This window comes from Ursus maritimus, unplaced genomic scaffold (genome assembly GCF_017311325.1).
Source record: "Ursus maritimus isolate PB19 unplaced genomic scaffold, ASM1731132v1 scaffold_10, whole genome shotgun sequence".
NCBI lineage: Eukaryota > Metazoa > Chordata > Mammalia > Carnivora > Ursidae > Ursus > Ursus maritimus.
The window spans coordinates 69,675,687-69,702,937 of record NW_024423344.1 but is presented as its reverse complement, the minus strand read 5'-3'; the positions used below and the strand labels follow the sequence as shown (position 1 = coordinate 69,702,937).

General features: G+C 39.5%; 1 protein-coding gene and 1 long non-coding RNA gene across 3 annotated transcripts in view; one reads left to right on the top strand and one right to left on the bottom strand.

Moving 5' to 3' along the window:
* Positions 1–4,775: 4,775 nt before the first annotated feature.
* LOC103657563 lies at positions 4,776–12,681 on the bottom strand. 2 transcript variants are annotated; one of them, XR_566887.2, is made up of 4 exons: positions 10,867–12,681; positions 10,618–10,747; positions 9,143–10,066; positions 4,776–5,108 (listed from the first exon to the last, which is right to left on the bottom strand). It is a non-coding gene; the product is annotated as an uncharacterized LOC103657563 (long non-coding RNA). The 2 variants fall into 2 exon arrangements; XR_566886.2 differs by lacking the exon at positions 4,776–5,108 and having other exon boundaries at positions 7,751–10,066.
* The window catches only part of NALCN (sodium leak channel, non-selective), a 285,252-nt gene continuing 268,489 nt past the window's right edge, over positions 10,489–27,251 (top strand). Inside the window, 2 exon segments of the mRNA XM_040624300.1 lie at positions 10,489–10,786; positions 13,750–13,932. Coding sequence (XP_040480234.1) covers positions 10,679–10,786; positions 13,750–13,932 — 291 coding nt within the window. The 5' untranslated portion in view covers positions 10,489–10,678.

The following is a 27,251-nucleotide window of genomic DNA, read 5'->3' as shown; positions in this document are numbered from 1 at the left end:
TGAAGATAAGTATTGTGAAGAAGGGATTTAAATTTTTAGAAATAGGGCTTCTTGGATTTGGGAAACACCTTTCATTGAATTAGTCTTTCCATTTCCTTCAATTCAATAGGTCAGTACTTTATGGAGAAAAAAATATTAAACTCTGGGGAACCTCAGAACAATTTTCTGCTGTTTATTAAGTAAAAATTAAAGCAATTTTAAAACCTAATTAGTTGAACTAGACAATTAGTTTTTGCTTTCTTCGTTTCAAGAAATGAACATCTATTTTCAAGATATGTTCTAGACTAGAACATTGTAGGAGAAAAGCCAAGTGAAAGATTTTTTTAGTTATGTTCTCATAAGACAAAAACCAAAATCTTATTCTTGTATATGAAGTATATTCCATATAGTTATTTTTTTGAGTAAATTCTGAAGGTCTCTGAGGAAAACTTAAGAATAGAATACACTGTATGTACATAAAGTGAAATCAAAATTTTTGTCTCAGATTTCTGTTTTGTCTCAGTTGTTCAGAACTAGTCTTTTATTTTTATCTCCAAACAACCAGTCTTGACCCTGAACTCTAAGCTCTGGAGGTGTTAAAATGCTCTTCTGAGCGTTTAGGGCAGTGACCCCATCACTAATTGGGAGCACTTCTGGGAGAGTGTGTTAGAATTGCCTGGGGAAGGTTTTTTTCAAAATACCATTTCCCATAGTCCACCCCAGAAGATTCTTACTATGCCTGACATGAAGGACGCCCAGGGTTGAGAATGTTGACGAACCTCTCCGGATGATTCAAAGGGTCAGCAGTCTTTGGAAACTACTATTTGGAAACCTTTCATCTTCTTTGTCCAAACTTTATGGATTCCAATTACAAAATCAAATAATCACAAACAAAAAAAATAGGTAACTCCTTTTGAATTGCCATCCTGTTTAAGTACAGTCTGGTAAAGTTTTGAAAACCACTATTTTAAACCATCCATCTTCTTTGTCCTTTGCAGATTCATTACAAGATTAAGCAACCACAATAAAAATAGATAATCTCCTTTTCTGATCTTTCATAATATTTAATGATAATAACAGTTTATCAAGATAAAATGCCTGTCACTGAGCTCTTGGGAGATGACAACCCTCGGAGGCCCTGCCACCATGTGGAGGATGGGAGAACCTTTATGGGACTAGTCAGAGATTGGGAAATGGGACCTTCTTACAAAATCACACCATCAACCTCTGGTGATTTCCAACTCTGACATTCTTTTCCTGAAATTTTCTTACACCTGCATCGTACCCAGATTAAGTCACAAAATTATAAATGTATATCCTTTCTAAACTTAGAGTGAATGACAAGGGCTTTTTTAAAAAGATCGATTGGATTTTCTGAGTAGAGATCTGGTGAGGGGCTGATTGCTTCAATTTGTAATCAATACAGTGATGAGGTGACACAAATCCAACCCCATGCCCTCTCCTGTGGCTGGGCCAGTTTAGTTTGGGATGCAGGGCATGACAACAAAGGGGTACTGAGCCACTCTATTCCATCCTGAATTCCTTTCCAAATCCAGTGATTTTTAAAGGCAAAGAAAATTCAATTTTCACAAGTAAAAATGAAACAATCCTTAGCGAAGTAATGACAGTTGTGAAGCATTCGTAGAAAGAACCAGAAAACAGTAATATGCTGTTTTTCTTTGGGATTTGGAAAGTAGAGTCAGTATAAAAAGTAGGGGACCGTTTTCTGTTTTTAATCAGTGTGCTAACAAAAGGAACAGAAGGGAAGGTTTAGAGGTGGCCTTTTGAAATGTTTTACTTGCTCTGCTTGCCCGTCTTGGGTGGCCCCGGCAATCCTGCTGAGACTGGGCCATGCGTGTAACACTCTGTTTTTGCAGGACTACATCCGGATTTAGCATAGATGAGTAAGCACCCAGTGAAAAGTGCATTTGGAGAGAGAGTCAGAGAGAGCTTGCTACTGTGACCCCAGGGGTCAACATTTCAATGATGTCTTAGTTCTCCTACTAACGTGATGTGCTCTGCTGATCGCTGGAGCAGATATAAAACTCAGGCTACTTTGAGAGAGAAAACAAGACAGCCACCTGCCTTTTCTGTGAGCAAGAGCCCGATTACAGGGAAAGATGCATCTGGCCCATAAAATTCATGAGCAAAGGGGACTGATGACAGGCTTGGTTGAGAGTGGCCTGGGAGGACTGAAATGTACTTCTAGGGGCCGCCATGCTCAAATTTGGTTTCACCATTTAGACATGGGGGAGGCAAGAATTGGAGAAGCTCCATCCCTGATCTCTGGGAAAAAAGATTCTAGCCACCAAGCCTTGGAAAGGTCAGACTGAAAGATGTGGACAGCTGAAGATCACCGGGGTAAAGATCAGAAAGTGACCTCGGGCACGGCACTTCTACCATCTCTAACTCAGTTTAAAAATCTCTAAAATAGGAGTAACAGAACACCTGCCTCACGGGCAGGACAAGAAGTAGGTGAGATGATCCATACGGAGCTCTTAGCCTCACACATCATAAACTCTCAGCAAATGTTAGGTGCAATTTGTGCAAGCTTCACAATAATTATTTTCATGTTGTATTTGTTTTAAAGAAATCACAAATGAATTTTATCACTGTTGCAAAACATTTGAATGTTATAAAAGTTCTGGAAGTTCAGACGCCCTGGATTCTAAAATTGTTTCCAATTCATGTGGTATTGGGCAAGTTTGCCTCAGACTTTTAATCTGGACAATGGAGATAATACTAAAAACTACTTCGGAGCGATAGTAAGGCCTTGGAATTGTGCCTGGCACAGAACCAACTTTCCATAAATGTTTAATTTCATCTTTCAAGTGGGGGGAACAAAAGAGAATACATGATGCTTAAGGCTTGATTCTTTTCTAAAATTATGTACAATGGTTTATGGACTATGACACTACCCTAAGAATTGATCAAATGTATAAAGTTAGGAGCAACTTTAAGAGTGCGATAATAGATTTTATCATTGGAAGTTTCTTGGGATGTAATGTACTGCAGACTCCAGACTGTGCAGGCGTCCTGTCTGCAAATTTCATAATGTGTAATAATTCTCTCTGAGAACATCCAGAAAGCAGCCAGCCACCTCTCAGGATGACCCAATGCATTATTACTAGAAACTTTAAGATTAAACAGCTACTGCTTGCTAACTTCTGATTGATAACTTGCATTTAGTTTGGGTTTTCCTTGCTGGAAGAACCACTACAAAACAAAATCACAACCTTGACCGTGTTCTGAGCTGTGAATTTTGAGTATGACAAATGGACTTCCCTTAATAAACATCTTCTTTCTGCCTTGGTACATTCTCTACAGAAAACATATACTCTGACACCAAGGTGTCATCAGTTGGATCTAGTTTCTAGTTTCACATTCTCAGCATATTCGGTCAAGAATTTATGAGACTAGGGGCGCCTGGGTGGCTCAGTGGTTAAGCGTCTGCCTTCAGCTCAGGGCGTGATCCCGGCGTTCTGGGATCGAGCCCTGCATCAGGCTCCTCCACTGGGAGCCTGCTTCTTCCTCTCCCACTCCCCCTGCTTGTGTTCCCTCTCTCGCTGGCTGTCTCTCTCTCTGTCAAATTAATAAATAAAATCTTAAAAAATAAAAGAATTTATGAGGCTAGGGGTGCTTGGGTGGTTCAGTTGGTTAAGCGGCCGACTATTGATTTCAGCTCAGGTCATGATCTCAGGGATCGTGAGATGGAGCCCAGTGTCCTGTTCAGCAGTGGGCGTTGGGTGTGCAGCCTGCTTAAGATTCTCTCTCTCCATCTCCCTCCGACCCTCCCCCCATCCCACTCACATGGGCGTGCACGTGTGCTCTCTCTCTAAACAAAACAAAACAAAACATTTACGATACTAAAACTCTGGGAAATTAAGACATCTGTCACCTTTAGGAAATTAAGACAACTGTCTCTTTCCTACGAGATGTAAGATTATCAGATGAGAGTTAGTAAATGCTTTTTCCTCATTTTTTTGAAATTTAGACAAAAGATAATAAAAGCATAATAGAACATTTCTAGAATTCACCCTTGAGGAAAAAGACTGGATAATGAATAATGACTTGAGAAACCTGAAAGTGACATTTAGATAGATTCAATGAGACATTAGAAGATTCTTGCTAGAAAACAACAACAAAAAAAAGACACATTTTTATAAACGTGTGGCTGGAATAACCATAAAATGAATCATATAATAAAAGTGGATTCGATTTTAAGAAATGAGAAATGTCTGCACTATTTTCACAAAAAAAACCAAAATTGATGCCAAGAGAGTTTATAATCACTAGGTTGTATGATGAGACTATGTTGAAAAAGTAGTTTTCTTTTTATTACCACTCTGAGTTATAGTATAGTTAATTTTAAATTTAATAGTCCTGTAAGCCACATTGTCTTGGTTCATATCCTGGCTCATCTCTATGCCCAAACTCCCTCATCTGCGAAAAGGTTCTTGTAAGAATGAAATGACGTGATTCACAATGTGCTTAGAACAAAGCCTGGCACCTGACAAGCCCTCAGTAAACGTGGAAGGAGTCTGTTTTTACATGGCAGTTGACAGATTTTGAGAGGAAATCAACTGAGGAGCTCATAATTTTACCATGGGAACTTCCTTATCTTCCAAAGCATTTCGTCATGCGTTTGTGGGATTTTTTTTCTTTAGGTGTGTGTGTGTGTGTCTGTGCATGTGTGTGTATATGTGTGTGTGTGTGCGTGTGTGTGTGTTTGAGAATTGTTCTCTTTTTTCGTAAAGCATTCAGACTGGGGAATATATATTCAGCTTCATATCAAATCCTGTCTGTAATACTTTTCCTTCAGTGGTTTTGATGATTGAGCTCAAAGGCAAATAGTGAGCCCCACTTAGCAGGAGATGCTGGGCGGTTGGAGTCCACGTGGGAAAGTGCTTTGCATCAGGCTATAGAGGCTGTAAGGGGTGAGCTCACAGAGGTGGCTGTGGGTTGCTGAGATAGTACAGGACACCAGTCCTTGGTGCCCCTAGGAGAGAACCAAGATGATGTGGGCTTGCAGAACGAGGGAGGAGTTCCAACCATGCAAGACGGAGCGAGAGGGCGCTCAGCTGGCAGAGGTGGTGCCGTCATCAAAGGCTCTGGGGTGCCACTGCGTCCTGGGAATTGGAGGAGAGATGAGTGGACGGGGTAGATAAGCATGAGGCATGGCGGAGAGATTTTGGATCACAGAAAATAAGACAAAAATAGTGGGGTTTGCTCCCTAATTTACAAGCATGGCATAAAATTCATTTGTTCTGAATGGACCTCTTCTGTTGGGAAGGGAATTTGGCCAGCCAGAATGTAGAGTCTGTATTTACAGAAATAATGGCATTTGGCAGTTCCAGCATCAGGAATAAACATCCCCTTTGTCTTCAAACTGTTATTATGATGTGCTGAAGTACGATGGAATATTTAAATATGCATATGGGAAAAGGCAGAAAATTTGTTCAAATATGGGTATCGGTGGTTTGTTGGTTTGGGTTCTGCAGCCGTTTAAGCAAAGCAACACCAAAAAAAAGAACTAAGAATACTTGAAATAAGAAATAAGATCGTAATGCTCAAAAACATTGATAACATCAGATTCAGTTGTCTTCCAAAATATATGGTGATACCTTTCTCCCCTGCAAATTCAGTGTTGATACCCAATCTAGAAAAATGTCTTTTTCTCTGTTTACCTGGCAAGGCCTTGCACATATCAGGATGTAAATGAGCTTAAGAGACAAGAGAGACAAGGAAAGGCAGGTGTTTGAAGGTGGTGTTTATTTACAGTTAGGATTTTCTGTACGTGCATATTTATTGACAGAGAAAGATGTTCACAAGATACTGTTAAATGAAAAAAAAACAGCTGGTTACAAGACAGTGTTTAAGCAGCCATTTGAAAATAAATACGTGCATGGAAAAATATATACGGAAAAGAAGATAGGAGAGATATAATCCATATGCCATTGGAGAGTAAGGGCCCCAGCTACAGGAAGTGTCTCGAGGAGAGGGAATATATTTGATTATTACTCTGTCTGCAGCACTTTGCCTCGGGGCTGGCACAGTGTATGCACACAACAAATATTTTGAAAAAACCATTGAGTCTCTAAAAGTGGAGTTCCTGATGGTTTTCACCTTGTTCCTCATTTTGTTTTTATATTTTTTCTAATTATCCTGCATGGTTGCGTAATGAAAATAAAAAATGAAATTATTTTCTTTTCATTTAACTTAAGATGTAGGTGTTTGAGGAGGGAGTAGTCAGCTGTCCTCGCTTGTCACGTGAATCTCGTCATGTCTGACAGCACAGATACAGGTGCATGTTGGGAATCAACCGTTCGATAAATATCCCTTGCCCAGGGAGGTAGTGCAGAGCTAGCAATACGATAGTGAAAAAATAAGAGTAACATTAGGTGGAAGTTGAAGAATGTGTGCAATGGTGAGAGGCTCTCCTTTAATTAATCAGTTGCTCTGTTCTTAATTAAATATGTTGTTTGCCTGTTTCAGGAGCACAGGGCATTGGAATTCTAGGAGGAAAGAGACCAAGTATATTTTGTTAGTGCTAAATTCCTATCACCTAACACAATGGTTGGGATCTTTTTTTGGTTTGGTTTTTTTTGAATGAATGCATTTTATGCAAGCATGAATGAATGAGAAACTTCTGCTAGCCATGAAGGCTGCTCTTCCAAAGACCTAATAGGAAAGTTTGGGATGAGAAGTCCAAGGGGTAGTATTGAACATTTCGTTTTCTTAATTTCCTTTTAAAAACTCTGCACGGGTTTAGTTAAGGAGTACAAAGGACTAATGTGGGCTTGGCAGCAGACCAGGAAGAGGACACAGCTGGAATAAAGGAGCTGATGTTGCCGAGAAAGATTGTAAGGTGGGGGTGGTGATGGGACGCTTAGCCAGGTCAAGTGGAGTGTGTGGGTTATGAGTATGCCTGGAAGTGCAAGTAAAACTGAGCAGGGCAGAGTGTCCTTACAACGTAAAGTTCAATAAGGCAGGCAGGCTGGGAGCTCCGAATGCCTTTGCTGTTCCCTGCCGGGTACCCAGCACATGTCACAGTGCCTGATACCAAAGTGGATGCGCAGTCTTTTCTGTGTGAACGAATGAATGAATGAATGAATGAATGAACGAGAAACAAGGGGATGGGCTGAGCTTTTCTGGGTTACAGGAGAGATCAGATCAGGGTTTTGGGAGGTTGATTTCTGATATACAGGACAGGACATATTAGAAAGCTTGATGTTTGTGGCAGTCCGGACCTGAAGTCCATGGCCTAGCAAGGACTCTCTAGTAATGGGGCTAAAGCCAAAGGGGCTGTGTACATCAGGACAGAGAATCTTCTGCACATGTGAGGACCTGCATGTGAGGACCCAAAGAGCTCAGGGCAGTAGGATGTGAGAGTTGAGAGGAAAGGGTGAAGGGGAATGTTGGACTGATATCCACCTGTCCTTTTGAGTTTCACGTGGTGATGGTGTCGGTACGCCTGTATCTGAGGGCGAAGCAGCAGCATAGATGCATGACTCAGGAACCAGACACCCACAGATGGTGATGATAACTGTAAGAGCAGATGCTCGTTTAAGGGGTTAAGTACGGAGGACAAACACAGGGGACAACAGGTAAAGGACATGCTGTAAACTATCATTGAGAAGATGGGAGATTGAAAAGAGTTTAATGCAAACCCAAAAGAGTTACAAGAAGAAGAAATGACCCATAGTGTTGCAAGCACTTCGCAATTAAAGAAAACTGGATCTATCCATTGCGATTGGTCAAGAGAGAGCTGGAATGGCCTGAGGAAAGAGTATGACGATGGAAGTAAAAAGTTGTTATCACAGAATACAAAACTGGGTTTTAACCATTTAATAGGAGCAATGAACCAAAATATCTTTTCTCTGGGACTTGCCCTTGGCTGTTTCTAAGTAAAAGATTTATCAGTAAATGTATTGTAACTGTGCAGCCTTTTCCTGCTATTGAACTATTTAAATACCAACTACTTTTAATAAGGGTGGAAAAACTACTGGAAGCCTTGCTTTCTAAATTTAGTGCACTGCTTTATGAAGGACACTTCTGTAAATAGAAAAAAATATATTGGGTTATAAATACATCATAGTGATAAGGCTAAGATACACAGAAGCAATTTCCTATCAAAATAATCAGCTTACCTAGGATACTTAAATATCCCTGCTGGTCTTTATCAGGGGAATAATAGGTTTGCTGTACTCAGTTATATTGATTCAACATGAATGAATGTGTAAAATCATATTTCTGTGTAGAAAGGAACATTTTGATAATCAACTGCCTCAAATTAATTTTGAACTCTTCATATGTTTGTAATTTGCATTTATTTTACTACTTGGGTGCTTTACATAATATTCGATATTATTAAATCAGTCAAGATTTCAGTGATTCAGGAGCTAGTGAGTTTTAATATATATGTGGATCAACCAGGTTCCATGGGAGTTTGAACAGGTGGTTTTCTTGGGCACTGTTTGATTTGGTGGCATTTTTGCAGTAGGCAAAATTAGGGTCAAAGTGTATGACAATATCATTCCTCATGCATGGTTTTGGTGGGTCAAAAATAGCTAGTATAGAGGTTAAAAAAATAATTCTGATGTCTACTTCTGTAGATAAACAAACCCATAATCAAGAACTGTCTTTGCTTCAGATGGGATATTTATAATACAAGGTGCATGGAATTCATATATGAAGGTATCACATTTATACATCGAAAATTTTTCAGACTGTAACTTATGGCCAGATCATAAGAGGAATGAATGGTCATTCATAAGTCTCCACTGGCTCATCTTTGAACAACCTTGTACAACCACCCTTTATTTCCTTCATGTTCTGTAATCTTGAAGGATTTCTAAAAGATTCTGTATCCCATTTTGGGGACTGTCATTCAAGAAGCATCCCAAATTGAGGCCACCAGATGTTTCCCTCCATAGTAAATCAGAGAACAAGCATAATTTGAATATTCTGCATATATTTACATATCGATGTCAAGAGTCCCTAACTCCAATTATGTAAAATAAAATTAATTAGTGCAGCCTACTGCAAAGCCCATATTCAAATCCAATATTCAGGGCAAGATAGCCTGGAAATACCTAGCACATCTTAAAGCCAATTAGCTTGATTTCTTCTGGGACTAGGAGGGCTGGGCAGACACACCTACCTGGGTGCGTCCAGGAGAGCCTGGACAGAGAAGGAGGCACTCAGACATAGAGAAGCAAAGTCAAAGCTCCTTTGTCCTGAGCTGCTGTGGTTTGTTCTCTTTCCCAGTGAAAATTGCAACTGCATGTATTTCCAGATCCTGCAAACACGTTCTTGTTCTTCTCATGCTCCTGCGAGAATTGAGTGGCCCTCACTGTCCTTTGGTTAGAGTTCCGCGTCTAGCCCCCAAGGAGCAGCAGATAGGACAGCCAGTGTCCCTACGTGGCGGTAAAACCTCTGGGTTTTCCTGACTCGGCATTTTCACGGCTGTGCGCCGCCTGGACCTCTTCCCTCCCGTTACTGGCCCTGAGAAATTCTGATCAGTCCTGAGCATCAGTTTGGTCCGCTAGAGATGCTTGGGCTTTGTGGTCAGATGGAGTTTCTCTTACATTTCAAGTTTGCGTGGATAGCCTTGGTCAAGTTGTTAACAGCCCCGAGGCCTGGATTTCTTGTGCCAGCGTGAAAAGACGAGATATTTTCCTTTCTATTGTCAGTTGTAAAGATTAAGTAAAATATCATTGCTGAGTGTCCAAAACATAGTATATATCCCCCAAAACGCTAGTTTTGCTCCTTTCCTTTGAGACTCAGTCCCGGTGTTCATCAAATATGTCTCTCTGTGGACTCAGGGTAACTAGGTGCCCCCTACCTTTGTGTCTCTTCTCTATTGTGTTGCACATGTTTGCTCTTCGTGTCCTGAGGGCCCTCCTTCCGTGGCCGCTGGACTGTGGGAGGTGGTAGCCGTGACAGGACAGAGGTGACACTTACACTGAGATGTGGATGCCTCGGAATTGTGGAAATGTACGTGGCAAGCGGGCATCGCATCTCCCTCCGGTTTGATTTGGATTTACTTCAAAGTAACTGGAAGAACTGGCGCGGTCCCAGCATTCTTAAAAGAAAAAAAAAAAACCCATTTAGAGGCGGTTCTGCCCCATTCTGTCTGGGTCGCATCCTCTATGTCAAGGACAAAATTGGGAAATCTGTTTGAAACTATCATTGGAAACAGACGTTTGGAGTGTCCCATTAAATTAACCCGGGGGAAAATCCTGGGAAAGATCTGAGTATTTCATCTGGATTGGTCACCTGTGCTCCGGCACAGACGACCTTCAAGTGGAGACAGCTCTAGGCCTCAAAAAACGTCCTACTAATATGAATCTCCGAAAAGGCCATGCCGTTCTACCCCGGTTAATCCAGACTAGTGCTCTCCGAGTGGGCATGCTAACTGTTTATGAAGCGCACGAGATAATCTATTGGGTTGAGGGAAAAAAACCCCAAACAAACTCAAGCTTGGATTAATATTTTTATCTTACCCTTTTATTTCTTTTGGATGTGTTTATTATATACTATATAGCAGAGCGTGTCTAATTAACGAATGCATATGCAAACATGGGGGAGTCCGGTTTTGAAGCGATCAGGGTAAAGACGGTTTAGGTGACTCACAGAACTGTCTTTCTTCTTCCAGACTGCACTTTCGTACTTGCTCACCAAAGCTAACTTCAGCATGCTCAAAAGGAAGCAGAGCTCCAGGGTGGAGGCCCAGCCGGTGACTGACTTTGGTCCCGATGAATCTCTGTCAGACAACGCGGACATACTCTGGATTAACAAGCCAGTAAGTTTCTTTTTTGAAGAACGGAGAAGCGCATGCTGATATAAAGGAAATTTGATTCATATAATTCAAAAATCACATACCTTTGGCTTTGAAATGACTGTTTGAGGTGCAGTCGAATATGGATGAGTCTCCGAGTCTGGAAGTGGAGAATAATTCAGATGAAATAAAGAGGTGCCGCTGGGAGTTATTCACATAGGAAGGTCTGCTGGGTGGCCTGCTCCCTCCTTTCCCCCTGCGTGCATGCTGTCCTCCGCGCCGCGCCATGCAGCCATAATGCCACTTCTCGGTCTGAGCCGAAGCTGGAGTGCAGACGAGCCATCTGTTCCGTCACACTTGGAGTTCTCAGCACGCGTGAATGTGTGAGGTGATAATCGAATGTCTGGAGTTAAAGGTCGCCTTCCGAGTTGCAAGTGTTGAGTAAAAGCAGAGGTTAATGAGAGAGTGGGTAGTGTCTCTGAAGAATTTCGTCACCTTCTCTGCCTAACGAAGCTGACGAGAACTTGAGGGAACATCTAGTACAGGGACCCTCGAGTAGACAGTGCAGCAGCCAGAAGGTGGAACGGCATGTTCACGGGGCTTGGAAGCTCGGCCAGACCACAGAGAGTAGGCTCCCCTTCAGTACCGAGCTCCCGGCAAGGCCAAAGGAGGGGAATGAACTGTTCCCCTCGCACTGATTGTCTTTCCCTTGACCGGGATAAAGATCATCTGCCCGGGCTCCCTGCCCTTTCCCATCTTCTCCGTCTCATCTGCTCTGCAGGCTACACGTCCAGCCTGCTCCGATTTCTTCCTGCATTTCCATTTCTGTTCACTTCCCCCATCAATTTACAGGCATTGAAACATCTCTCTTACCTCCATTTCAAATTAGAATGTGCTCGTTGTACCATGAAGGCTTTTTCTGTTCTGGCTCTAACTGCCGGGCAACTGTTCTTTCCTGGATCTGCCCGCTGGCTACTTGAGCCTCCTCGGCGTCTTTCTGCTCCTCCGAGATGTCCAGCCAGTTCACGTTGCTTCTCTGCCCGGAGGCCTTTCCCAGCCTCTGATGAGTCAGGCCCTCCTGACCCATTAAAGGCTGGCTCAGATGTCAGCCCACCCCTGTCGGCCTCTGAAAGGGTTCCTCATTTGACCCTTTCCACCACACACAGAACGAACGTCTTCTCTTTGCACTTACCCTGTTTTACAGTTGTATGTGAGTAAAAATGTATATTGCATGTAAGTATAAATGGATGTTACGCATATCAGACCGCTAAGTAAGGATGAGTCAGAAACGTGTTTAATAGAAACGTGTGGCCCCAAAGCCCCACAGAATTTCTTACACATAGTAGGTCTGCCATTCGTGGTTAGAAAATTGAACAGGGTGGAGAAGAAAGCATCCGCTAACTTTTTCTTAGGGTCTGCCACATATCAGGCTTTCTGAGAACCTCTGAGGAAGGTACCATTATAGATGTAGCCTTGGAAGCACGAACTAAAATGATTAATGCTGAATTATGATTCTTTCTTTAAATTCAAAATAGGTTTGTTGTGGAAGAACCCATCTTTTGAAGTTCTTTTGTGTAATTAGATCCTTTGTGTTGGAGATCCAGATGGGGCTAAATTTGCACACTGGTATTTATTGAAGGGCTTCCAAATTGCATGAATAGTACATCAACCCTTAAAATGAATTGAGTCATCAGTGACTTACATGATATAGAATTAGTGGCATTATGTCTTCATGCAAATATTATAACTGTCAGATTAATATTATAACCCATTCACCAGCCTACAAGCGTCTGAGTCTCCTCACAGTTCTGACTATCTTCGATTTTTCATCATGGGTGCTTGCTAGCTTGCAGAGCTGAGAAGACATCTACCATGAAACTGTGACATCTTTTTCTGGGGTGGGGGGGTGGAGTGTAATATTAAAGGATTAACATGACTGCAGATATATCCAGCATCGTCAATAAATAACACATTTAAATAATGTTTAAGAATGCGTACTAATTAATTAACTAGTAATGTTCATTGTGTGGGCGTAGCATGCAGAGGCAATGAATATTTTATAGCCTAAGTGTTAGTTTTTATAATAAAGTATATGTGAGTGATCGTATTTCCTACACACACACACACACACGTACATGCACACACATGTGCGTATACATGTTTATCTTTTTATTTTTACATCTTTATGTTGAAGTTGAGGAAGATCTCTAAACAGCATGTGCACTCCTAGAATTGCACAGAAACTGACTTTTTGGAATTTTGGAAAAGCTACCAGGGCTAAATTTGTACAAAAGTTTCTTTAAATAGAGAGGAAAGTCCATTTATTATCTTTTGAACATGTAGGATGAGGTCAGATTTTAAAATATATTTTTTTATATAAGAATGTTACATATAAGATACAAATGGAAAGAAAACCCAACACATGGAAGTGCTGTGTACCAAGTCATTTTTAAAAACATTGGCAGTCCCGGAGGACAGGCCCCTGTGCTAGCTACCAGGGAAGTTACGGTAAGTAAAATATAAGTCTCCAATTCCAGGTGCTCATAGTATATAAAAAGTATAAAAGTGATAGGACATCACGTTTCTACATGAGTAAGGTACTGACCCATGTTTTAATGGGATCGGAATCTCCTTATGTTGAGGCCCGATGCCTTGGAAAGGTCAGAGGCACTGAGGTAGCCAGCCCGGTTCACAACGAGCCCTTGGCTCTCGTTAACTGCAGGAGCACAGACAAGTCTCTTAACCTTTCTGTCTTCATGTGTGCATGTGGAAATTAGGCTGCTTTCAGAATGAAATGATGTAAAATATGTGAAAATATTTCGCACATTGTATGCACTTAACAGACATGAGTTTCCTACTCTCTCTTCTCTGTGCCAGTGAAATATTGTAATCAAGAGATCCTATTTTCCAATAGTGTGGTTTATAATAACACAAGTTTAAGATCTCACGTTACGGTGTCTGCTGATAACTTTGGACCGTTTTTGCAGTGGGTTCACTCTTTGCTGCGTATCTGTGCCATCATCAGCGTCATTTCCGTCTGCATGAACACGCCCATGACGTTCGAACACTACCCCCCTCTTCAGTATGTGACTTTTACGCTGGATACTTTGCTGATGTTTCTCTACACGGCAGAGATGATAGCAAAAATGCACATCCGGGGTATTGTCAAGGTGAGTGTTGTAGAATCAAAATGCATTGAAAATCTAAGTCAGTTTAATAATATTTTCAGATTAATTTCAATCAAACAAAACATCTCCTTATCCACACTGAAGTTTTTACAACTAGGGCATAAGTCCAGAGATTGGTGAAAATATGATGCATAAGAATATTTAAAAAGTGAAATAAATTGTGTAAGACGCAAAGCCTTGGGATATCCAGGAAGGAGAGAGACAGTCCGACTGGCGGCTTGATGGCCGGAGTGGGGTTGATTATGCCCCCTATGGGTGAGCCCATGGCCTGGCACAGCGACTAGCCCAAGGGTGGCGCCTGTGGATTTATGGGATGCCGAATAAATGTTACATGATGACGTTACCATGTGACGACATTGGGGGTGTCATTAACCAGAAGTGTTCTGAAGATATAAAGGGGTGAAAAGAAAGGGCATGAGGCCGAAAGCAGGAGTCTGAGAAAAGGAAAGTGTGGCATGCTAGTGGCTCCATTGGGAGACAAGAAATAAATAAAAGAACAAGGAAAAGAAGGAAAAACCAAAAGAAGAAAAGAGAATATTCCTGCTATATATTACTAACCTTCACACAGAGGATAAAAGTAGGTACTGATGACACTGTCTCTCTGAAGTGTTTGAAATTGTGCTATTTAGGGAGCCCATGGTATAAGGAAATAGCAGAAGGGACCTAAGGGTCTCAAATGACAGATTTGACTCAAACCTTAGCTCTTTCCTTTACCAGCTGTATCAGCATCTCCAGTTACATAATTTTGGTGGAAAAGGCCTTATTTTGTACTAGGATTTTAAGAATCTAATGAGATGATGCATAACATGAAATTACTTATGGGTCAGTGCATCTCTTTATACATAATTCATTGTGTATTCTCCTTAAAAGAGAGGGGTCACAGTCAGCGCCTTACTCTTTTTCATTTTTAACCTTTTGAAAACCTTTTTGTGGAAAATTTTAAGTTTACACAAAAGTAGAGATTATAGTTGTCATGAATCCCTATAACTCAATATCAACAGTTATCAATATTTGGCCAGTTCTTTTCCTTTTAAAGCAAATCTGAGAAATCAGGTCATTTCAGAAGTAACTCCTTATGCATTACTGGCTGAGAAACTTTCTTTTTAATATAACCATAATGCCATGATTGCATCTATCAAAATCAACAATTTTTTAATGTATGCCAGTACCCAAGTCATAGACGTATTTCCCCAATTGTCTCAAACATTTCCTTTTATAATAAGTTAGCTTCTTTGAATCAGGACTCAAACAAGCTTCACAAAGTATATTTGTTCTATTTTTAAGTCTCATTTAAGTCTCTTTATGCCCCTTAATTCTCAACCCCGCATATCCTGAAAAAAAAAATTGTGTTGTCAATCCATTGGAAAAATGAGTCTTGTAGAACATTCTGCACTCTAAATATGGCTAATTGCTTCCTGGTGGTTCCCTTTTTAGTTTCTATATACTCCATATTCCCTAAGCCATTTCGACTTTGACCAGCGATGTACACAGGTGCCTCTTTCCCCAAGTGGTCGCCACAAAATAGCTTGTAAAACTTTTGGATATTTGCCAATCTGATGAGTGAGAAATGGTAACTCAGTGTAGTTTTAATTTGAATTTCCCTTTTGAGAGTGAGGTTGAGCCTGATTGTATACAAAGGCCATTTTCAAGTTATAATTTTTCATTCAAGTTTTGGGTACTGTGTTGGGAATATTAGAGCTTTGTGGTGTAAATTACATTTATTTTCTACCTGTTTATCATTATCTTCACTCATGGTTATTCAGGCCATACACACCTCTTTCTATTCCAAATCCTAGGCTGTCTTTCCATTCTATCAAGTCCACACTTGTGTCTTACGGGAGTGGTTTATACGTCTCCTTATATGCATTTTGCACGTTGTTTTGTTATATTTATGCTTTGGCATGTTTTGTCATCTTTTCACTCTAACTATGGGATCTTATCTTCTATTAAGTAGTTTAACTTGCTGTTATTCTTTTAAATGAAAGCTGTTGATTTTTATATGTCAATATTATTTCCCGCTACTTTACTAAATTTACTAAATTCTTGTATTGTTGAAATCTTTTGGTATTCCCATGTCATCACAGTATATAAAAATAAAGACAGATTTGTCTTTTTATTTCCAATTCGGATGTTGCTTTCACTTATTTAATTGGGTCAGCTCAATTTTAAATAGTATCAGAGGCAGTGAACATCTTTGTCCAGCCCTGGGCTTATTTAGAACTTCTCTCATGTTTCTTCATTAAATAATTTGAAGGATTAGTGTTTGAAGTATGTATATTTTATCAGGATAAGAGAACAAACATTAATTCCAGCTTTTGACTGTTGTGTCGTGAATAGCTTTTAAATGTTATTGAACGATTATTTTTCTTTTTAGCTCTTGTAATGGGGTAGATTTCCTAATATTGAACCATCCTTACATTCCTGTAAAAAACTGAGTGGGTTCATGACACAGTTTTCTTTTGGTTTAATGTGCTATTTGATGATATTTGCTATTAAATTCCTCATTTTAATTTTGTCTAATCTTTGTCAGGTTTTGATATTAGATTTTCCATGTGTGTATACTCCTATTCTAAAATAGTCTGAATAGGCTTTAAATTGTTTTAACTTAAAAAGTTTGGTACAAATCTGCTATGAAACCATCTGGTCCTACTGCTTTTTTTTGGTTGGACTCCTTTCTGTTTATGTTTCTTCTATGGAAAGTGTTCTGTTCAGACTTGCTTGGTCTATGGGATCTGTTTGGTGAAGTATGCTTTCTTAGGAAATTATCCACTATTCAGTTTGTTTAATTTATTAACAGAAGATTGCATACAATAATTTTAATTTTTTCTGATTTATATGTCCTCTGAATTTTGAATTTTTTGTTAGATTTTGGCTGGGTTGGCTAGTATTGTTTATTATAATATTTTGTTTTTCATTTTGTTTTTTCTTTTTTAAGATTGTATTCATTTATTTGAGAGAGAGACAGAGAGAGAGAGCATGAGTGTGTGGGGGGATGATAGGACAGAAGGAGAGTGACAAGCTCGATCCTAGGACCCTGAGATCATGACCTGAGCTGAAGGTCAGGTCGAAGCTCAGACACTTCACTGACTGAGCCACCCAGGTGCCCCTCATTTTGTTTTAGATTAGACAGTTGGTTTACTTATCTTGTTGATTTTTAAAAAGAACTAGTTTATTCATTCATTCTAACTCATTAATTTTTGCTTTTACCTTTCTTTTTTTTTCTTTCTTTATTTGGCTTACTTTTTTGGGTCTATTTCTAGATTTTTGAAGGTGTTTCACATTTTTATTACTTGAGATTCTTAAATATGTTATGTCATTGCTTCTGGTATAAGTGTGGCTGTGAGAAGGTTTTTTCCTTCTTTGTGATTTGATCTTTCTCTTAAATACTGAGAGTCTTTCCCTTTATTTGAACTCAGTAGAGCTATGAGAATGTGTCTTTTGTTGACTGTTAAGGGAATAGGTACATCACAGGATATTTATTTTATTCCATTCTGTCTTCAGGATTTCTTTTATATTCCAGTTACACCAGATCATGTTTTGGTTACTAATTTCCATCATTTTCTTGTTGTTGTTTTTTTTCATTTTTATCTTTTCTGTGTTCTGTCTCCCTTTCTGTACTCCCCATGCTGTCTATTCAATCTTGTGTTCCTTTGAGTTTACTTCTCTTTCTAAATTGATTTTTTTTCATTTCTTTCTAATTCTGATTATTTCCTGAATGCTTTTCTGTCTTTTTTCACTGTCTCCTATTATTTAGACCTGATTTCTGTGCTTCCTTGTTTCCAGTTTTGGGGTACTTTTGTAGCACCTATTTTTTTTTTATTTCTTTTGATCACTTAGTTATATTCTACTACAGTTTTTATCTGCTTTGTATGTTTATTCTTTGTGTGTCTTATATTTTTATACATTTTTTCGTTCATTTATAATGTATATGGACTTGATCATGTATTTATAATATAATCATAAATACACTTAGAATATATTTATAAGGACTTGGTCATAATCCTTTTGTTCTGTTATCTTTCCTGCTATTGCTCATTTGAAATTGGAGTTTCTCCTGCTTAATGGGTAGAGTAGCTTCCATATATTATCAGTTTGAGGGTTCCTTCCACTCTTTACCATGAAGTATAAAATGTATAGCTTCTCTGTATAGTGACTATCCCAGGTCTGAGCTCTGCCTCTTCTGGGCTGCTAGTCCTCTTATCTAATCCTTGCTGTCCTTTGTCCCTCATGTCCCTTCCCTAGCCAATTGGATTCTACTCCAGGAGTTTTCTTTAGCTTGGGTCTCTGGTCTCCCAGAAAGGCGTTTTTATTAAGTCCACTTGGGAGATTAGGATGTTCTGTTACCTCTGATCTTTCTTTAGCCTTTGATGGGCATTTTGTCTTTGTAACTTATTTTTGTTTTGTTCTTTTGTTTCGCATTCACCTGCCATTGATAAACTGCTGTGTTGCATTTCTAGGAATTTTGCCATTTATTCCTAGGTTCACTTTATGAGACTTCCACTAAATGTTTCACTAGTATTTGTTAGTGGTTTTGGTGCTATGAAATTCTTGAATCAGCAGAACTTCCCTGCACATGTCCCTCTACAGCCTCCCCAAGCTGGGGTCTTGAGTAGGTGTTGATATTGTCAATAGTTTGGCCTTTATTTTGGAATACATTGTCAGTTAATTTTATTCAAGACTATGTCGATGGATATGTTTTTCTGTGTTATCTCACTTGCTTTATTTTCTTAGGAAATTTGGGAGATTAGAAAAAACTACCATAATGATCTTACCCAAATTGAAGTCAACTGCTTAACCTTTGTAGTAGTTTATTTAGCGTTTACTTTGTGTTAGACACAACTGCCTACTGTATGGCAAAAGAAACAAATTCTGACTGTCTTTTTTTTTTTTTTTTTTTTTAAGTAAGTGGTGGGAGGTGTCCTAAGTATAATGAGTGAATGAGACACTAGAAGATCAAGCTTAAAACCAATACTCCAGGGAGCTCTGCACTCAGGGCAGCAATGACCTCAGCTCAGGTCACACCTGGGAAAGGTCTGGTCCACACACCATCACTGCTGACATTCTGAACATTGCCCCAGGTTCTCTCTTTGTCCTCCGAAGTCAATGTTCACGGTTCTGAGAGTGAATACCAGATGGGGCAGGTTACATTAGGATCTGGAGAAGTCATGGGGGAAATGCAGTTTGATGCACCTGATGGTGAAGAGATAAAGGACAGGAGTGAGGCTGGAAGCTTGTCTACAGATGCATTCTATTAATTCTCCAAGGACACCTCTCAAAGAGTTTGTTTTTGCTTGGCTTCTCTCCTCTGATTTCATTGTCATAGTGGCCTTTAAAGAAATAAACTCAGAAGAGCTCACAAGTACTTTGGAGTTTGTATTAGTTTCCTACTTCTTGCATAACTAACGACAACAAACTTGGTGGCTTAAAACAACAGAAATGTATTGTCTCACAGTTCTGGAGGCCACAAGTCCAAAACCAGAATGTCGGCAGGACCATGATCTTTCTGAAGATTCTAGGGGAAACACCCTCCTTGCTCTTCCTCACTTTGGGTGGCCCTGGGTGGTTTTTGACATTCCTTAGCTTGTAGCTGCGTTGCTCCGGTCTCTGCTCCCGTCTTCATGTGGACTTCTTCCTTCCATGTGCCTCTGTGTGTCCTTTCCTCTTTTTTTTAAGACATTAGTCATTGGATTTAGGGCTCATCCTAATTCGGTATGACCTCATCTTAATTAATTACATCATTGAAAGAACTTACTTCCACATAAGGTCACATTCTGAGGTTTTGAGTGGGCATGGATTTTGGGGGCACACTGTTGAACTCCCTGCAGCATTAGTTTCAGCTAGCCACTGGACCAGCCAGCTGCTATTGTCAGATCTTGTAAGAAGCTTTGAAAAAAGCTTTCTGAAGTTTGTGCGGTAACTCACAGAAAAATGGGGTAGAAATACAAAAGAGGAATTCAGTTCAGTAAAGGAGTTGAACTTGAAAGGAATCATCAAAGCCACAGCAATCTTAATGCATTTATTAAGAAACCAGTTAGCTCAGAGAATCATCAAGAGCCTATTGTGGGTACAGTAAGCATGGACCAATAATACATCTATAATATGCGATCCACAGCCCATTAGCAAAAGTTGTTGGCTTATGGGAGCAGTGAGCACCTGCCATGCCTCACCCAGTGGATGTCAATGTGATCTGAAGATCATCTGGGTCTTTCACAGAGTTGCTAGGCCAGATACTCTGAGCTTAGGTTTGGGTATGTTGAGGTCCCCAAAGTTGGTAGCAAAACCAGGAGGTCAACTTGGGGGGAAAGTGGTCTTGCAAGGGCGCTAGAGGTATCCTTTATGCCACTGTAACTTCACTCCCAGTACAGCCTATCCCTGTTTTGAATTCTGTGATTCCCCAGAGGGCCTTGGATGACCCTGGCGCTCGCGTATGTTGGTCATTCAGGCAATGGCAATCTCTGAATTTTCTTTGGGATTAAAATCACCATGTGCTGATTTCTTTGAGATTCCAACTTGGAGGAACAAAAGCATGACGTTTTCTAGAATAAAAGTTTTGTTTCTGAAGTTATTTAATAAATTAAGACTTGGCTTCCACATTGATGAAGATGACAGTTATCATCGCAATGTCACAGTCTAATGATAAAAAGAACAGAGGTGGACTTAATATATTCATGCCAAGTGAACTGAGCACCAAATGAACAGAGGTTTTAATAGTTCAAATATTAAAAGTCAAAGCAATCATTAGATAAGAAAATATTTGATTTATGACCAGGTTGTTTTCGAAACCCTTTTAGTGAGTCATGCCCAGTATTTTCTGACTTCCTTCAATATTTGGATGATGAGCTGTTGACTAAAACTAAAAGTGTTGCTTTAATTTTCAATCTGTAAGAATTGAAAATGGAAAATGAACATCAAATACAGTCTTTCTGTTTTTCATTTAGGAATAGTGGATTAAACACAAATATAATGCAGATTTTAGTAATACTGCCTTGCTAACATTATCTGGAAGTAACCATTACAGCCCCATATCTCATTAAAACTGGTATTCAGTGTTTAAATGCTAGCTGAGATTTGGGTTAAATATGGTTAAATAGGGAGTCTGATTATCTTGAACCAAGCTTTACATTTAACATCTCACTGAATTTTCACCCTCGAGGTCCCCACTGTCCAAAGTCATGACTTTATTCTCATTTTTGTAACATACATTTCTGCAAACATGCATGTTATAACAGATGCAGGCTAAAGAGTATGTTGGATTTGAGGTTACATTCTTGTATTTAAATTTTAACTTACTTTCCTTTGGATATGTACTTAAAAGTGGGATTTTAAATTATAAGGTAGTCTGTTTTTAATTTTTTCAGGAACCTCCATAATGTTTTTTATAATTGCTGCACCAATTTCCATTCCCTGCAACAGTGCACAAAGGTTCCCTTTTCTCCACATCCTCAACGACACTTGTTATCTGTTGTCTTTTGGTTAAATCCTAACATGTGTGAAGTGATATCTTATTGTGGTTTTGATTTTCATTTTCCTGATTGTTAGTGAAGTGGAGGACCTTTTCATATACCTGTTGGCCATCTGTATATCTTTTTTAGCGAAATGTCTATTCAGGTTTAAAAAATCAGGTTATTTGCTTGTTTGTTTTTGCTGTTGAGTTGTAAACATATGTCAACAACTGAGTTGTATGCCTTAAATATGTACAATTTACAACTTTGGATTATATACTAAAGCTGGAAACAAATCTTAAACTTTTCATAGAGACTTAAGTTTTAGGAGCACCTGGGTGGCTCAGTTGGTTAAGCAACTACCTTTGGCTCAGGTTATGATCCCAGGGTCTTGGGATCGAGTCCCACATCGGGCTCCTTGCTTGGCAGGGAACCTGCTTCTCCCTCTCTCTCTACCTGCTACTCTGCCTGCTTGTGCTTTCTCTTTCTGTCAAATAAATAAATAAAGACTCAGTTTTAGCAAAATATTACCTGTTACAATTCATTTTTGTTGATAATTTAAATTTTATTGACTCCATATTTTTGTAGTTATGAATTTGCTTTGGTTTACAGTTGCATGAGAAAAACGTAGGTGTTTAAGTTACTCCATAATAAAATACATCGGCCTGTATAGGGGCTGTATGATCATTTTTTTAGAGGACCTCAAGTTACTCAAGTTTGAATTACTATGCTCTCATCAGTTAACCCTATTATATATTTTTAAGCTTTTAGTAAGCACCTGTCTTCCAAAAAGCTTATTTTTTCATAAAATATTTCCATACTTTTTCTACCTTAATTCATTTCCCAATGGCACTACAGTTACCTCTCACTCAATTTTTTAGTGTCTTTATGCAGAAAATTTGCAAATATGTGCTGTGTTTGTTCACGTATAGGACTTATGCTCGTGTTTTCCCACACATATATAGGGTCATCATGACTATATAGGTGCGTATCATGTTCTCTTTCAAGCATCAGGTTACACTTGTCTTTTTTTTTTTTTTAAGATTTTTTTACTTATTTATTCGACAGAGATAGATACAGCCAGCGAGAGAGGGAACACAAGCAGGGGGAGTGGGAGAGGAAGAAGCAGGCTCATAGCGGAGGAGCCTGATGTGGGGCTCGATCCCATAATGCCGGGATCACGCCCTGAACCGAAGGCAGACGCCCAACCGCTGTGCCACCCAGGCGCCCCAGGTTACACTTTTCTTAATAAGCTTTCACATTGTAACAGAGCTGTACACATATTTTGGTTGGAAATCCTATTATATGCAATGATTTCCAACCAACATATTTCTGAGGAGCAGTCAGACTTCGTTATTCATGAGTAACACCAGTATGTCATATGACTTCTGTTGGAAGACTGTGTGTGTCAGTGTACACGGATGTCAGAGATTTGGGCAATGCTGGTCTTTTATTTTTGAAAGAGTGTTTTCCATGCATAAAACTGTGTTGATCCATATGAAATGTTTATAGAAGCAAATCAGTGTATTGTTGCTCATCAGCATATGCAAAGCTCTAAAATTATACCTGGCCTGGTTTAGCAAAGTTATGGTACATCTGAAATCATACCTAATGCTTAAGGTAAGGTGATCTAATAATACCTAGTTTATAGAAGTATCTACAACAAACCAAACCGAGAAACCTTGTTTTTTCAAGACAAAAGTACTGCAGCTGTGGCTTTCTAGTATTGCCCACTACTTTTATTGACCTAGTGTTTTGCCTAATATATTAAACTATTAATTAAATTAATAAATTAAATATAAATTTAAGATGCTAAAATTTTAAGATACTTAAGATATAAGTATAATATAAATATAAGAGAGAGTTATGTTCTCAAACCCAAGTACAGTTTCCAAGTTTGCCTTTAAGCATTCAGCAAACACTGATTGGAACCCTTATTACATTGAGCTCACTGCCCTAGGAGAAGAGGCAAGGAGCAGAGCCCCTGTCCTCAGAGAACGTCTGGGCCACTTTGTGGATTAGACTTGTAAGGCACGTACAAGCATGCCTCATTTTCTGCATCTGATCTGTTCCTGCAAATATATTTCAGCATATTTTCAGAAAACTGGAGCCTATATTCCACCAATTTAAATGATAAAACCAATGAAACATTACAGAAACCCCAACCACCTTCTCCAAATATCGCTAAATCACTCTCTAACACTAGATAACAATCTGCCTGTACATTTCCTTATAATAAACAACGTTTAAAACACCTATCACTCAATTATTTGTACTTACTGAATTCAGAAGTGGGTGTTTTGTATGCACCAAACAAAAGTGGGAGCATGTGCTCTTATTTAAACAAAGAAATAATATGGGAAAGGACTATCTGCCGTATTTGATTGAATCTGTGAGGTCATCAGCGGTAAGATGAGGCATCACTTTACAGTCCTTAGGAAAGAAAAAGTGCTACTAATTACCCTTGGATTGTAAGATGTAAGATTGTAATTGATGCCTTCATTACAAGATACAACCTAAATTTAGAAATGTTAAACTATGTTGGGGTGGGGTGGGGAGATAGTAAGTCTTAAAATTGTTGAAATAAGATCAAATGACCCTAGTTGGTAGACCCCAGTCTTAGGTCCTGTGAAAAGTTAACCTTCTCAGGGAAGATAGGGAAAAGGAGGATTGTGATGCATTTGACATTTACCTGTTGTTAAGTAGATGACTGATGCCAGCACAAGATTTAGCTCAAAACAACAACAGGTACATGCATTGCACGCTGTACCTTCTTGCAGGATAGATATGTTGCTTCAATGTTTCCACTAACACACAGGCAGATTCATTGTAGTGGTTCTTCTAGTTACATAGTGATTTGGGGGCAAATATTTTTGCAAGTAAAAGTGGCGGATATTTGTATATGAGAATTCAGATTGTGAGAGATAGAGATATACCTTCATTGTTTTGTGAAAATGCTGTAATGGTATTCTGTAAAAGATATGGGGGAGAAAGGGCACAAGAAATAGTGAAAAAGTCTTCTTGGGGATATCAGAGACGTCTTGAAGAAAGAGGGACAGGAAGCCAGTGTCCCGAAGGATGAGTAAATGTGGTCTATGGCAGGAGTGTTGGGGGTTGGAAGTGAAGGGTTTCACAGAGAGAGGAAAGGAATACTCAGAGTCTCAAAGGCCTGGAACAGCTGGTGCTTTGAAGAGCTCTAGGTAGTGAGAAGCAGCAGGTGGGGTGTGCCCAGGAAGCCCCTGTGAAGGTGGCCGGCAGCACGGTGGAGGGCCTTGCATGCCCTGCGAGGAGCTCAGACTTCATTCCGTGCTCAGTGAAGGTGCCCAGGGGGTTCAGACCTGAAAGCAACATGACATGCTTTGTGTTTGAGAAGTTCACTCTGCAGGTGATGTGCTTGGTGCACCACGAGAGAAACCGAGGCAGGACGTCCTTCTGGCAAGAATGGTCTTCAAAAATTTTTGTTAGAGACATGTATTGTCCTAAGGATTTCCCATCTTTTATAATGTTCCCCAATTCTTGAAGGTATCTGCCAATTCATTCCCATTCCCCAATAATTCGTTTCTAATTGCCTCCCCATTAATTCCTATTCCGAGAAGCATTCTAGCTCACCAGATCCCTGGAGGCAAAAGTCAACCATTTGGGTGATAGGTGTTTGTGTTGTTGTAAAGCATCCCATGTATCGCAGACTGCGAAACCTGCAGACAATTCTCAGTTGTCTGTTTGGCATCTGGCAGTAAACCTGGGTAAAGGTAACATGCATGCTCTGAGCCGTGTTGAAGTGATAAATAATAATGCTAAGACACAGTGACAGATGGGCCCTGGGAACTGGGAACAATAAATCATGTGCTTGGGAAACTATACCAGTGCATACCATTTTGGAACTGCAAACTTTGTCCCTATAAATGTCTTCAGATAAATGTGTTTGGTTTCTCTGCTTATTAAATACTTGCATGGCAATTTAAGCGACTCTCTTATACTGCATAATTGATTGGCAGCCTCTGAGTGTTTACCTTTGTAAAAATTGACAGACAGCTCTTGAATAACTCCCCAGCCACCAGCATGCTGATTTCTGCTTATAGCTCCCGCATTCTCTGCTCGCCATTTTTGTTGATGGAGCAAGCAAATTAAAACCTTTCTGTCACATTTGAGGTGTTAAAATTTCTTGAGTACCATGTGTATTAGGCTCTGGTTACGTATTTTAGAAGTAGGGAAAAGGATCAGCTCATTATTTGCAAATATATAACTCAGGTATGAACACAGTAGGATTTTTAAAGGATCCGGACACAGTTCACCAATTATGATTAAAAGGCTTTGACACACTATCAAAAAGAGAATTTGGCAAATGTGTCAGACACAAAATGTATTAGGAGATTATATTTCAAAGTGCTAGGTTCAAAGTCTGTATTTTATTGATTTAAAGTTATTTTAGACTTATGAAGCCTTTGTGATTATCAGTAATTATTAACATGATACACATTTCAATTCAGTCATGTTTACAATTACATTATAGTGTACAAATTATATACACCTTGACCCGATTCCTATTTGCATGGCCTGTAGGTTTTGTTTAGTCGAACTGTACGAATCCAGGAAATATCCCAAAGTTATCTCATTAATTTCACCTGTGGTCTCTGATGATCAACCAGGAAAAAAGTCTTAACTTGAAGATACTACCGTAAAAGGTAATAATACATCTTTCTCTCTTTGCCAGAAGTCAAAGAATCATTTCTTTTAAGGAAAAATACTAATTTCACTGAATGAATGTGTGAACGGGTGCATTAATGAGGCATACGAATGGACTTCTTGCTACGTGCATGTAATCTGCAGAAACTCTCTGAGATATTGTACAGATGCTTATCTAATTCATTCAATATCTGCTGTGTATCACACTCTGTGCTAGGTGCTTGAAATTGTCTAGTCTCAAGGTGTTACTAATCTTCAGAGAAGACTCAAATATTTACAGTGGGGATAAACTCTTTTTTAATGCAACACCAGAGGATATGTTTAGAGAAGATCTGAGTGGGAAACCCGATCTTCACAACAGGAACTGATAAACAGGAAGGAGTAAACTATAACTCATTCAACAGCCAGGTGGAAATTATAAAGGACAGTTAAGTTATACAAAATGAACATTTTTTTAATACCCAGGAGCTGAGTTTGCTGCTTGTCGCATTATGTGTGAGCTAAAGCATTCATCAGGGTAGGCTATGGTCAGATCGGAGTCTGGAGAGAAAAGTTGGCACAGACTTGGGAGAATTTTTCAGGAAGACGGGACAGCATGAAGAATAATGAACACGAAGCCTGGGTGGCTCAGTTGGTTAAGCGTCCAGTTCTTGCTTTGGGCTCAGGTTGTGATCTCCAAGTCCTGAGATCAAGCCCCACGTCGGACTCGTGGCTCAGCCTGGAGTCTACTTGTCCCTCTCCCTCTGTTCCTCCCCCTGCTTTCTCCCTCTCTCTGTCTTAAAATCTTTTTTAAAAAAGAATAACGAACACTAAAAAGCAAAACTTAAAAAATAAAGGGGGGGACATCTGAGGGTTACTGGTCTTTGTGTCCCAGCTCACTGTACCACTGCTTATGAAAGGTTTTTATAAATATTAAATGCCTCTTGGGAACATGAGCCAAATAGTAATACATAAAAAGTATGCCCAGTGGCTTATTTCACATGTATTACCAGGAAAGTCAAAAGAAGCCAGTTCTAATTGACCATTATCTACCATCTAGTGTATGGTGGTCTTATTGGCAACAGGTAAATGCCACTATGAATTGCCGGAAAGTCTAAAGCAGAGCACATTCCAAACAATGCCACCAAAATGACTTCCTAATTCAGAAATAGTTTGCTATGTTATGTAGTGGAAGTT